The sequence below is a fragment of the Lonchura striata genome, chromosome Z (assembly GCF_046129695.1).
Source record: "Lonchura striata isolate bLonStr1 chromosome Z, bLonStr1.mat, whole genome shotgun sequence".
Lineage (NCBI taxonomy): Eukaryota > Metazoa > Chordata > Aves > Passeriformes > Estrildidae > Lonchura > Lonchura striata.
In genome coordinates, this window is record NC_134642.1 from 39,352,316 (window position 1) to 39,366,969 (window position 14,654).

Sequence of the window (14,654 nt, forward strand, 5' to 3'; positions counted from 1 at the left end):
GGAAGTGATCAAGATTTGCTTCTAGGCTATTCCAGTTACCAGCAATATCCAGAAAGGAACTTGAATTTGTATTATTAATTCAACAGCATCATTATGAATGAACTACAGGAAACAATGCATCTTCTTCCTATGTAAACAGTGTAAATAAAACTTCTGATAACCACTTTACTGCATTGAATTCCTCATTCTTTTCTTTGAGAGCGTTCCAAAGTTTAGCGTGCAACTTAATCAACTTCATACGTGCTTGAGTTGGGCAAGTCAAAACTAACATGACCCTGCACAAGAAAAAGCATCCCTCGCATGAGAAATCCCATTCTGCTTATTTGCTATATGTGAAAACAGCCCTAGCCGTTCCTTCCCTGAGGCAACAGAAACTTTTCCATGTTTCCTTAACCACCATCACCCTTCAACACTTTTCAGGACAAAAGCCTTGTTCGCAGGATGACCCTGGCTGCGTGATCATTAAAGCTGAGATGGAGCTGATGAAGCAAAATGACCAAATCTCCAACTTTAATGTATTCAGTTGCAATACAGTTACCAACTGCAAAGTATGGTGCTGTTTAATCTCTCTTTCCTGTCAACTATTGATCACACTGAAATTCTTTTGAATGTAAAACTTTGGGCCCTGCTTTGGCAGAGTCAAGTACAGGATTAACTTCACCTGCAGGTTACCATCTTTAAATTAGCAAGGCTGTTAGCATGGGTTAAATAAATACATACGTAAGTTAATATAATATTTTTTAATTAAAAAGATAGCAGTGCTATGTGGGTGGCAAGGATTAAATAAAGGGCAGGGAGACAAGTTAAGTAGTTTAGGTAGTGAATCAGACCTTCACTGAGTGGCAAAAGTTCTGAGAAAAACCCCACCTTTTTGGAATATACTTATGCCAGCCCTGTATTCAGGCCTTTTAAAATCAAAGTCCTTTGGCATTCATGACACTTGGGTCTGGGCTGGAAATCATCCAAAGGACTTCAGCTCTGTTCTCTGGGATTCAATCTCTTTAAAAAAAGGAGTGTTTTGGGAGGGTCGGTGACCATTTCTGGAATGTGTTAAATTAAATTCTTTGTTATCTATAGACAGACATCACAGGGGTTACAGCAGTGCAAACCCTTCTTCATTTCAGACCTTGTCACTGGTTACTTTCTGCTTGGAGCAGGAACACAATTGGGCTGCTTGGGTAAGGAACACAATTTGGAGACAGGTGTCTCCTGAGCTCTGGGGTCCAAGCACCCAGGTCCTGCTTTTGTTCCTGTTATCTCCAAATCAGGAAAGGCTGCCTGTGAACAATGAGAGCTTAGCCCTGTGAGAACGACCCACAGCTTTCTCTGGCTTCAAGATAGCAAGTCCCGTCTTTGCTTACTCATTATTTGTATAAAGGAAAAAGAAGTAATTGTGGGAGAATAAACATCTGAAACATCCTCTTGAGAGCAAAAGCCAAAACAAGTGGGGGAAAAAAGTTTGCCAGGCAGCACTCCCTTAACTGAGCACAGGAGTAGAGACAATGTGCTGCCTAGAGGAGGGAAATACCTTGAAGCTGGCAGTTCACATGCCATGATGACAGTGGATGATGTGCAAGTCAGGAAAAACTTCTGAAAATCCCGTAATTTCCCAGTTCACCTATAGTTTTTTTCCCGGGTACTGGACAACATACCGGAGAGATTAACCGTTTAATCATAGCTGATTCATATATGGGGGATCTGCATTGTTTTATTTATTTATTTTGTTATCAGGAACTTCCTCTTAGAGACACGGGAAACTGAGGCATGGAATGGTGAAATTGTTAAATGGTGCCTGTGGCAGGGGCAAAAAAGAGAAGCGTGTTGCTCAAATCTTACACCCCTTTATTACTCCTATGCTAGTTTAATAGAGGAATTACAGTTCCTTTCATAACCCTGACTTTTCTGGCTGTAATGATATATGAGTACAATCTGTTGCTCACACTTCCCTGATTTTTCTGACTGCAAAATGAGGTCTTTTATACTGCAGGTGAAAGTACTAGAAAGGCTGATTTGCACCCCGTCATGTCCCCAGAGCTTTTGGTACTTGTAGGAAGCTACGTGGTGATCAAAGCTAAGAAGTCTGCCCAACGCTTTGCAAAGGCACGGTCGTTTTGCAGGTTCACTCCCCTGATCCCAAGCAGTTTGACCGTGAAAACAGGATATGGTAAAACGGGCCAGACCTGATGCGCTGCTTTATCGGAGTCTGCTGTCATTAATCTCCGTCTTTATGAATGGTGGGGAAGCGGCAGCTCTACACAAGGATAAACAGCCGTCGCAGCAGAGATGCTTTGAGCGGCTTTGCTCCTTCAGGGAAGAGATTTGAGATAAACCCGAATCTGGAAAGCATCAGTGAAGGTGCATCGAGAGCCGCAGATCACCCCCGCCGCTCCGGACCTTTCCACCACTTTCCGTCGCCCTTACCCTGGGGTGGGCACCCTTCTCCCCCGCTTCCGCGTGCTGCCCGCAGCCGGGGGGTCGGGAGTGCAGCGTGGCTTCGCGGGGCTGTCTGTTGATGTCCCCGCACTCCCACCGCACATCTGCCGCAACCCTGTCGCATCTGGCCGCCGCCCCGCCGCGGGGCAGCATCTGCCGGCACATCTGGGCGCGCGCGGCCCCTCCCCGCGGGCACATCTGTCGGCGGCGGGGGGCGGCCCCGCGGCGGGGCGGGAGGAGCGCGGGTCGGCGCAGCCCCGCCGCCGGCCGGGGCGGGCAGAGCCGGCGCGGCGCGGAGGGGAGCGACGGCCCGATGGGGCGGCCGGCCGGCAGCCTGGCCCCGCTCCGGCTGCTGCTGCTCCTGGCGCTGGGACACGCCTGGACCTACCGGGAGGAGCCGCAGGACGGCGACAGGTGGGTGTTGTGATAGCGAGGCTGATTCTGCGCGTGTCCTCCCCAACGACCACCTTCTTTTTCTTTTTCCTACCTTTTGGGTTTTTTAAAAAATACTCCGACTCCCCGCCTTGCAGGGAGGTTTGCTCCGAGAACAAAATCGCCACCACCCGGTACCCCTGCCTGAAATCCACGGGAGAGCTCACCACCTGCTTCAGGTGAGCGCCGCAGCCGCGGGGGACGGGGGGCGGGGGGCAGAGGGGGCGCGGAGTTCACGCGTGTCCATGGCTGGGGACTCGCTGTCTGCGGGGAAGGCAGGGGGGGACACACGCGTGTAGGTGTCAGGCGCAGGCACGGCTGCTGTGCCAGCTGCTTTTCTCCCCCCTGCTCTGTACTAGCCCGCCCGGGTATTCCCACCACCACGTGGACCGCGGAGCAGGTAACTTGGTCACATCCCTCGCGCGTTCCGCATCTCCCCTGGCAAGTCCTGCAGTTGTCCCAAGAAAGGGTTTCGGTAGCTCGCTGCAAACGTCACCTCCAAGACATCGCTGGAGAGGGCGCGTGTGGTTCTCATTGCTGTACCGAAGCCACCGACAGTTTTTGATATGGTGAGAGAGGCTGCCTCTGACCTGGGTGTCCGGGACCACATTGGAGTAATAGCTGCATCAGTTACAGTTTAATCAGCAAGATCATCTGGATTTGTGCTGTGCAAAATATATCTCAAGTTAGGTAGAACTGGTAACTCTCAGAATTGGTAACATCTTCAGCAAACAGCTTGAGGGGAGAAATTTGGAAGAGGCCCCTCAAATTAAGCAAGATGAATCTAATAATGAATTTTAACTTTTCAGCTGTGTGTTTGAGAAACATCATCTGAAACATCATCAGCTGCCCCAAGCTGTCAGTGATGTGGATGTGCTTTTTTGAAGACCTGCACACAAAGTATGAGCACACACATATCATGCCCTCAGGTTAGACTCGTCTCCACAGACGAGATATTCCATATATGAAAGCTGCTTCTTATGAGAGGCTGCTTTGTGGAGGCAACTGTGCTCTGCCTGTGTGTGTATGCTTGCATGTGGCAAGGAGCCACTTCTGTATACCAAAAATACAGTAACACATGTAGAAAGTGTTAAGAGAGTGTCCACTCTTCAGAGAGTGTCCGTCTCTTCTGTTTAGTTCCAAAAAGCTGTAGACACACGTTGCAGCAGCGTTGTCCCTCTCCCATGCTCTCTGGCTTGTTCATTCCCTCTGGCAGCTACAGTCACTTGGGACAGTGTCCTGCCATTGCCCAGTTCTTAGGAGCATTAGCTTCCTCCCAGTCCCTGGGAAGGGCTCTGCAGAGAATGCAGACCACCCTGCCCTGCTTCCCATTTCTTCCCTCTCTCTCTCTCTGTGAAGATGAGGCAGAGCCCTCTTACAAGCAGCTCTTGAGGACTCAGTGGCAACACATTTTGGAGAGGTACAGTGTGAAGGTTTTGCAGGGAGAGTTTTGCAGGTTCTTGATTGAACCTGCAGCATTTCTCTGGTTTGGGGACAGAACACTGGTGTGGACAAGACTGTTCTGAGTAGGGAGCTACTGAATGAAGAAGCTAGAGTGGGAGCTGCATAAGGCAGCACACACATGATCATCCTGCTCCTTTGTGTGTGTCTCAAAATCCATCTGAGGAAAGTGATTCTGCTTTGTGTGTGACAGAGGAGGACTACACAATCTCCACTGGCTGCTATAGACCACTGTGCAAAGAAAGCAGAACTCTGTCCAGCTGCCAAGTTCCACTTGTGCCTTCTTTCATCCTCTCTGAGGTATTTCTGATCTTTGGGCTCTGGTTGTGACGAGCCTCCCTCCCCACCTCTCCCTCTTCACAATTCCAAGCGATACTCACTGTCCCAAATCAGCACAGTCTATGTGGGTGAAAATTTGAAAATTGCTACATTGACCTCTTGGTTGTTTTAGTTCAAACATTTTCTGTATCTATGACTTCCAAGACTCCCTTGCTTTAAAAAAGAAAAAAAAATCCATTTCCATGTAATCATGTATTTTTAAGGTTTAACCTTTAGGCTTGAGTGAGGGCTCCATTCCTCACCCTGCAAGGTCTCTTTCATGATGTCCATGCACAAAAGGAGGGCAGCAACTCTGCTCAGCAGAGCAGCTCTGCACTGAGCACTGACCTGAGCTGCAGTGTGCTGGCAGTCCTGCCCCTCAGAGCTGTGACACACTCTGGCAAGGACCTGCAGCATCATCCTGGTGAAACCCGGGGGCAGAACAGCACCCCCGTTGCTCCTGGTAGCAAGGTGTGCTCTGAGCAGGCACGTGGGATTACTCTTGGCAGAACACATTTTAATGTAAGATTCATTAACATTTTGAAGTTGAGGCTGTTAACAAGATGACAGGAAACTTGTGAGTGTTGACTAATCCTGTGGTGCCTCAAGGTGGATTTTGTTTCATAGGACATTCAGGAGCTTAAGGATTCAGTTTTCATCTCTGGAATGACAACCAACTCTTAAAGAACTTCAGCTTGGAGAAACTCAGCTGTGGCTTTTAGGAGCTTTTGCTCCATGTTTCAGATAAATTTGGTTTTGCTGTTCTATAGTTTATTCTTACAACACTTCATTTTTTATCTTCCTACACATCTTTATCACAGTATTTCATAGTGACAATAGTTATGTAATTTATATACATTATTAGAGCTAGATAAAGGGATAGTTAATGTCAGTTTCTATTTACTATTAGCAGACACCTAACTTCTTTTCTAGGTCAAAGTACCATTTCTGTAGAAATTATACAAACTGACACAAAATTTATCATAACACATCAGGCATAAGGCAATATGCAGCACTACTGATGGTCTGTTGTGCAATTAATTAAATAAAATAAGAAATGCATATGAAGTTATATGTCAAAATTCCTCACCAAAATGCTTGATAGAAAGTAATATCATCCTTTTATTCCTCCTGCTGAAATTTGTCATGAAAATCAGCATGTTTTTAGAGAACTTCCATAAAAATAGCATCTTTTCATCACAAAAAGATTTCTTTATTTTTTTTTTTTTTTAACCAGATTTACTCATGATTAAAGATGATCCAAGTGGAGGACCAAGCCAGAAGTGAGGCCAAGCAGTGAGAATATACTGGCATTTTTCCCTGTGGTCATAGCAACCATGTACACAATCAGACATATTTTTTCTTTTGAATGTGTGCAGTCTGGCCCTTGGTTTAGTTTGATTTGTATTTTTTTATATGTCCTCTCTATTTGTTTTCATAAGAGTACAGAGAAACAGATGCAAAAACCAGAGGGAGCTTATACAAAATTTTTTCTGTGGAAATCTCATTTAAACTTTTGTATGTTGCTGTACAAAGTACCCAGAACTAATGCCCCCATCAGGTAGGTATGGAGAAGAATTTCTGCAGATTTGTTGATAGTGGCATGGTCCAGTAAGACTTTGAATTCTTGCTGTATGCCAAAATTCATCAAATTTTAGGAAATTTGGGGAGCATGAGAATATGAAGACCCAGTCTCTTGTTACTGTCTTCTCCAGTCACTTGGATGTGTTGTTAACCTGTTTCACTCTCATACAGTTTTCCAAACACTTTGTTGGCATGAAAAATTACACAAATGTTGCATTTTTCTCCAGTGCCTGTGCCAATTCAGTTTGTGCATCCTTGCAGCAGTCTTTTTCATTACAGTCCTTTCTTCCTTTCCATTTTAAACAGTGCTCCTGTATGTTGTTGCTCTGGTCCAGAAAGAAAACAGCATCTGGGACAGGTATCCCCTTGCTTCATCTTGATTCTGGAGCTGCATTCCCATAAGGGAGTGGTAGTGGTTATGTCACTTCTGAGTTCAGGAGGATCAATGTCACATCTGGTACAGTTTATTAATTAGAGTTTCTCCCTTTTTAAAAACCAACAAGCTTGATTGCCACAGAAACTGTTGTATATTAGGAGTGCTAAATATTTTACTCAGTTAGACTTCAGAGGTGTAGTGAATTTTTCAGAATTATTCAATATGCATACTTATGCATATTTACTAGTGGGAAGCTGTTAGAAGTTATAGGAAGATTCAAACATGAAATATGGGAAAACAATATTTTTATTGCCTGACTGTGCCCATCTCTTTGCCTACTAGACACTTAAATATTGTTGTAAATTGACATGAAAGAAATAGTCTTTCATGTCAATGAAATGTTTAATTAAGGAAACCAGCAAGCATAGATCAGGCAGATGAAAATTTAAACCTGGATCTGCACAGCCAGGAAGAACATTTAGCCATTACCTTCATAGGTGCAGGAAAGATTTGGGTTTTTTTTCTTTTATTCAGGTGAAACTTATTCTAAATTAGTTGACAAAACTGATTATTTTTAAAACAAATAGACTATTGACATGGTAAGAGAAATTATCCATCTTTCTCTGGCATCACCATAAGTAGTCTTCCACATTTTTTGCTGAAAATGAAGCGTGCAAGGACATGTTATACCCTAACTTTGTGTGTATAGTGATGGAGACTTCTCCTGGTCCTTCCTTCTTCAGGACCATCAAGGAGTAAACAGTTTATAGTGCTGGGCACAAAAATTCTAGCTAATGATGGCAAAATCTTTGTAAAGATGAGCCAAGTCTTTACATATATCTCCAGACAAGCTCCATGTTGTGGAACAAGAACTTAATCTGTAACTTTTTTTTTCTTTAGTATTTAGCAAGCAAGATCTTTTAAATAGGACAGACACATTTCAGTGTAGGTTGTCACCTTCGTCATCTGATAGTTAGCAGCTTTTTTGCGTAAGTCCTCCCAGCACTTCAGGTTTCAAATTATGCTTTAAAAAATTGTTCTACACTTCATAACAAAAAGACAACTCAAATGTATTGTGAAAGAGAATGCATATATATTTATGCCCCACTTTGTTCTGATGCTAAACAGAGATCACAAGCATTTCTTTTTATCCTCTTCAATGCTGATACTGCTGGTGAGGCCTACTATTTTTTATAGACTGTATAATTTTTTCACATTCTTAAAAGATAAAGGTAATTGCAAATAAGTTGGAGTGTAGCTGTTTCACAAAGAGCAGCACTTTCACTAATATGCCCTTGGGGACTGTATGCAATTCCTGGTTCCCAGATACTCAGCAAGCATGTAGCAGAGCTTTCCAACATGAGAAAAAATTGCTGTATATAGTTTTGGAGCTTTCAGCTGGAGTAAGCAGAGATAATCTTTGGTCATCTTATCTTCTGACTTTACTTTTCATAAATTTCTTTTTTATAGTTGCTGTTGCATTTTCTCTCTGAAGTTTTGCTGACTGTTCCATACCATTGAAAGAGCCCCAACTGATAGAACAGTTAAACAAGAAACTAACCTGATTACAGCAAACCACTCTCTAATCTCCAGTTATCTTGAAGGGAAATGCAATCCATAGTAGAATTTTAGAATTTTGCTGAAAATGTAGAGAGAATATGATTTCAAACTTTGTATTGGTTTCAGAAAACTAAACATACAGAATATATATATATATATATATATATATATATATATATATATATATATGTATACATACACACTTAAAAAAAAATCTTCCAGGGAATTGCCATCACAGGGAGAACTATGTACATACCTATGAATAAAATTTTCTACAATACAGTACTTTTTTTACAAAACAGTGTATGCTACAATGGTGCCAAGAGATTTTTCCTAGCTTTCCTAGATTTTTTTTCCTCATTATTGCTTTGGAAGTAGCACCTTCAAGTTCTATGATTCTGACTGCATTCAGTCCTGAGTTTCATTCATTCTTCTTTGCTGTGATTGCCAAAGGAATAGATTGCTCATAGCTACTGAGACACATTGTGAATATCTGCTGGTTAAGGTTATCACCAATGCCACACAGTTGTCTTTAGGCTTCCATACTACATTTGGGTGGCTGTGACTTTCTGTGTCACTTTTCTGTCTCAGGTGCTAAGAATAAGAAATCTAACTATTTCTGGTTTTTGGTGATATTAGGGACACCTGAGAACTCAGCAGATGTGGATGATACTGGCTGCAGCAGAGACTCCTGCAGCAAAACATGATGCTCCTGTAGGTTTCCTGTGCAGTGTTTCTTTTGTACAGCCAATTCACTACAAAAGGAAACAATTTATTTAATGGTCTTAAAGAACGTTATGTAATTACTGTGAGTGGTGCTCTCAGGTATAATGTGCTAATTAAAGGATGAGGTCAGGTAAGTGATCATTCACATAGTCCAGGAGTTTTTGATGTTCACATCAAAGCAGTTTGGAGAATTTTAGATCTGGCAAGCTGAGAGCTTTATGATAAGTGCCCTGCTTGGTGGTTTGATTGATAATGAAACCCAGGTGCTTTGCATTGTGGTTTTCATCTACAGAATATAGGGTTAAATATGAACTGACTTTCCTGGCCATGTCGTCTAGCTTAGAGACTCCAGACTAACAAAATAGTAACCCCAGGGTCTCCTATGGCTGATACAAAATAGGTAATAAAAATAGGCCGCCAAAGGGAGCATGACATTTGTAATTATCTTAAGTATTGTATATATCCCTAAGGTCAGGCTGTTTTGTCCTTAAAAAACTGATTGTAGTCTCTCCTGCTAACAGCAGGATGTTATTAATACTTGTATTACTGCTCCCATTGTGGTAGACACCCATTGAGCTGTGTTGTGCTGTACTGATTGCAGACAAAACAGGCAAGACAGAAAAGGCAGGAATGGAAGGATAAAGATATGGAGCAGCAGTGAAAAGAAAGGACAAAATGCCCAGGGCCGTGAAGCAAGGAGAAAAAAGAACTGATACAGCCATAAAAAGACAAAAATTCTGTCTTTGTGGTGGTTTGTGTGACAGAAGGGAGGAAATCACTCCACAAAGAAGTATAATTTAAATGCTTTCAGGCTTCTATTTAAGTTGGATCCATAAAAACAACACATCACCCAAAATCAGACAAAAACCCACATGCATGCACCCCTGGGAGGAATCCTGTTAGCCTGTAGCTAAGCTACAGGCCCTGATGCATCTTTCCTTGACAGCCTCTCCCCTTCCTTCCTTCCTCAGTCTGGAAAATCTCTCTCCCTCTCTGTCCCTCTCTGTAAAGTGTGTGTCTGTTTAGGGGCAGGAGGGACAACTTACAGGCATATATTTAAATTTCCTTTTCAGTCCTTGCTCTGTTCAGATTGCCTGTGTTCCTTGTCATAGCCAAGAGTTTTTGGGATGTTAAGCATGAAATATATAAATTATGTGTGGAAATTTAGATCAGGCTTGCTAAAGATCCCAGGTAAGACACGATTGCCCATATTCTGCTGTGAAAGCCATTGCCCAGCACAAAGAACATGTGAACAACAGACTTTTCGAGACCTCTGCTGTGCAGGCCTGTTTTCCTGTCATGTGTGGAAGGGAAATTTACTGTATGTGGAGAGCAAGGTCACACGAAGGAGGTATGAGGGAGATGCCTGAAGTTGATATACAGATAAAAAGTTGTCCTGTACCTGGGATAAATTTCATTTCAGATTGCACTCATTCTTGTGCAGTACTGGTCATTTGGAGCATGTATTATTTTGAATTTCATTGAGATTGTGGTGAATTCTCACAATCCTGAGTTTAATATTTTGGTCTTGCCTCCACTTCAGTGCCTTGAGTGCTGAGATGGCTTTTGTCTCAAAATGTGAGTCACTGCTGAGTGCTCAGTACCCATGTCACTCCAGATGGAGCTGTTGGGGATGGCACAGGGCTTTTTCATAAGTCAGCAACAGTGAGATGAGTCTGTCTTCTCTGGAGACCTTGTGTTGCTTACCTCTCATACAGACCACATGGATCACTCCAACGTTCCTCTTTTTAATTGTGCCCACTGCCCCAGACAACCCGAGCCGACTTTGATTTGCAGTAAAATAAAGCTTTCCCCAAAGTCTACTCAGATTTTATTTTTCTCTGTGTTGTCCATTTTTTGTTTGCTCAGTTTCAGTTTTCAAACTAATAGGAGCTTCTTTTGTAAACTAACAGTAGCAAATGTCACTCTGCTGCTCAACTTTGCCAGTTCTTCTATGTGATTCCAATTGTAAGCAGAAACAATGGAAAGCAGAATCCATACTGTGCTGACTTGATTTCTTCTTGGGGTAGTAAAAGAAAGCAATTTGTTTGCATCTCTGTGAGAGTAGCTCTGTTTAACAGTTGAGGAGAAAAACAATTTCAATTTTAGACAGTAATCTCAGAGCTTAGTGTTTAGAAAATCATTCTCCCTTAAAGAGTGTTTTCCATTGTGATGTGTTGATTTTTGTTGCTGATCCTGATTCAAAAAATGAAGTACAAGACCATCAAGCATGTAGCATACATCCAGTTATTGTAAATAATTTCTTCTGGGTTTCTTTGTTAGTTTCAAGTTCTAATCACATTCATTTTAATTGATAATCTGTGCTGTAATTGAAATGAGGTGAAATACACAGTGTTTGTATTAACTGTATTAATTTTAGCAGCCACTCAGTAATAAACACACATTAAATAGAATTCTCCTCCTTCCTTTTCAAATGGACAGGGAGATATATAAAGTGGTGCAGACACAGTGTTTTAAGTGGGAAAGAGAGACAAAATCTAAACTATGATCCAAGTTTTTAAGTGGATCATTTTTGGAAAAATGAATAAGAATATTATAGGTCAATGGCAAGTTGTTGTAGAGTGTGAGTTTGGAGAAATATAAAACAGTATTCATCTGGGCTAGAAAACATTTCTCTTTCTATGGAAAAATTATTGGTGCATCGCTTCCAGTGTAAAGTAGCAATGTTCATGTTGGCTTCATTATCTCATTATCACCCCTTAAGGAGGAAGGCTGACCACCTAATTCTCTGTAAAAAAGTGAGCATGTCCAGAAAGTTGTACTGGACAGTCTTCAAAATGGATGAAAAAATACATAAAGTATTATCATAATATCTCATGAGAAGTGGGTGAATGCTGAAAATATAGAAATTTATGAAAGTACACCCAGAAAAAAAGTGTGGTCAGAACTCTGTATAAGAGAGAGAAAAAAACTTTATTGGATGCATTTTTTCTTTGTAAATAACTTCCTGCTCAGAGCTCCAGTGTCTCTGTGGAATGTTAATATTTCTGTAATCTCATTCAATACATTTAATATATGTTGTAAACTGGACATCTTACCTACTCAGTAAGATGTTATGATCATACTCAATTTTCACTAAAGGGTTTATTATCATAGCTGCACCAAAATGGTGGTGTCATTTCCTAAACACTGCTCTCTGGAATTCTGACAAAACCCCTTTGTTTAGAGATTATTGCCTTGGATAGTTGAAACAAAATAGCCAAAGGGAAAATTATTTAATCTTTAAAACAGCATCTGTGGGAAGAGGAAAAAAAAACAGGTGAAAATAGGTGTTTTGGTAGTTTTTTGGTAGGTCTTAGTGGCTGAGAAGTGAAGAGTGTGAAAGAGACTTGAGGGACTAGGACTAGAGCTACTGTTTGGTAAATGCTTAATCCTACTGGGAATATATGCTTTTAACTGCTGCTTCCTGAGGCGGGAGTAAGGAGCAGTGGCAGACAGAGAATGTTGGCAGCCTGGGCTGATCTTTGTAATTCTGTAGCATGATGAACCCAGCTGTTGGTCTTCACAGTGGCCTGGACAGTCTAAGGGCAAGTGGTGCCTCAGACTATGACTCTTGTGGTGCCTCGGACATTGATTTCTTGATGCATTACTTAATGGACTGCTTGTATGCAAAATAGTATGTTTGCTTATGCAGTTGTATGAAGGTTATTTTGATGTATGTTTGGATTTTAAAAGCTTATTAGGGTTTCTTTGTTTGTTTTGTTTTCCCTGAGGAAAATGTATGTCTACTCTACTGGACTTGCCTGGAGGCCTGGAGAGATAAGGAGCCTATTGCAAATAGGTCACTGGGGGGCTTCGTGGGTTTCTTGTTGTTCAGTTTGGGACTTTTTGGTTCTTTGTTTTATTTATTTCTTTGTTTTGTTTGTTAGTTTGTTCTTTAGTTCATGGGGGTTTGTTTGTTTTTTATTTAATGGGGTTTGGGTTATTTTTCTTTTTTAGAGTTTTCATGCAAAAGTATTCATTTCAAGCTCTTCTCATTTTACAATTAAGAAACATAAAATGGAACAGGGGATGTAATTAGAAATAGAAAATGTGGGATTCATTTTTATTCTATCTTATTCTGCTCGCCTTCTAGCTTGCATATTAGCAAACTACAGGATCCTGAACATGCTACTTCAAAGAGTGTTGCCCTGCTCAGTGTCACACTTCAGTTCCCTACATTTCTAACTTCCATCAATGCACAGTAAATTAGGAATTACAGAGGGAATTGGGACAATCTGACACTTTTCCAGTTTTCAGACATTTCTGTTCAGAGTTTGCTTGAGGAGTTCAGGCTCCAGTTCTTTTCACTGTATACAGTCAATGAGGAGAAAGGGAAAGCTTGCTGTGAAGCTTGCTGTGAACCTGATATTTCCTCTTAGTTTTAAAACTTAAGGAGAAATGGAAATTTTGCTGTCACATAATCTCAACAAAAAGCTTTATCCACAGGGTTTTACAGAGACAGACCTGCATTCCAGAATCTCCACTGGGTTTGAAGTAAATTCAAAGTGCAATCAAACCTTCTCCTTGTGTTTGATCTTAAATCAGGCCCTTTTCCTTCAGAAATTTTTCTGTGTGGCACAGGAGCTTAAGAATATTTTATGATTCTGTCTGCAGGTCTGGCCACTTTGATTTTTCTTAGAAGCTCACCTCTGTTAAAAGATGTCTCTCTTGGTCCCTGCATTGGTACTATAAAGGTCATATGAATAGATTTGCAGATGTTTGCATTTCCATAGCTCTACTGACTTCCCTGGACCTACACCAAAGTGCGTCAGTTGGGGAATTCTTCATAATTATTCTTAGCATTCCATGAAAAAAAAAAAAAGAATGCAGAAAGATGTTAAAGCAGATTGAACGCATCTTACCAACAAAGCAAATTCTCTGCCTGGTTTTCCAAGCTGAGATTCTTGGCCAGAGTCTTGTTTTTGCTGTTTGTTGTCCTTGCACTGACCCATACTTGAATTTGTGGTTTTATTGACTGTGCCTGGAAGGGTCCTGGACGGTGCCATTCCAGATTTACATCAGTGAGAGCACTGTGATCCAGGGAGGCCGTGGGGTTTAACCTTAGGAGGGGCTTGCCAGGCATCCAGTTTGGGTCCTGGGCTTCGTTTCTCTGCTCCTCAAGGAGCTGTATCATGCCAAATTCTGCTTTCAGTTACCCACTGAAGTTTTCCATAGGATGTCAGTGCTACCTAATTCTCCAGCTATGAAATGGAGCGGAAAGCCTTATTTATGCCTCACAGGAAGAAAGAGAACCTGAAAGCTTATGCTGAAGATGTATCACTCCTGTTACAGCAAAGAAGATTGCCGTAAATCAGATGTTCAAAGAACTTTCTAGGTTTTGTTTACTTTGGTGATTTGCTGTCATTCCAGTTCAACAAAATACTACAGTTTGAGATGAGAAGAAAAAATGCACATTTTTAAAAGTATATTTTTTCATATCCACCAACAGACAAATTAGATTTTTGAGATCTTTTCTTGTGTTTCAAAAGTATCCAGAGTATTTCCACAGTGGGAGTAAGCTAATGGTACATCACTGGAACATCTCCAGTGAAAATAACTGGAATGGCAGAGTGAAAAGAGCAGTAGAAAACAAGTAGTCAGGAACAACAATGGCAAAAATACACATATATTTATTTATACATCCTTGTTTGCAGTATAGACCTCTGGATATTTTTAAATACCAGTAAAAGTAGACTTCAAACATTTTCATTGACCTTACAGTCATTACAGTTATAAGTAGTTCCAATGAAAAGAAACCTCT

At 41.5% G+C, this 14,654-nt stretch overlaps 1 protein-coding gene across 1 annotated transcript in view; it reads left to right on the top strand.

Annotated features, from left to right (window-relative positions):
• Positions 1-2,725: 2,725 nt before the first annotated feature.
• Positions 2,726-14,654, top strand: part of CCBE1 (collagen and calcium binding EGF domains 1) — a 95,830-nt gene continuing 83,901 nt past the window's right edge. The window contains exons 1-2 of the mRNA XM_021554631.2: positions 2,726-2,847; positions 2,964-3,044. Coding sequence (XP_021410306.1) covers positions 2,747-2,847; positions 2,964-3,044 — 182 coding nt within the window. The 5' untranslated portion in view covers positions 2,726-2,746. The remainder of the gene's footprint in view (positions 2,848-2,963; positions 3,045-14,654) is intronic.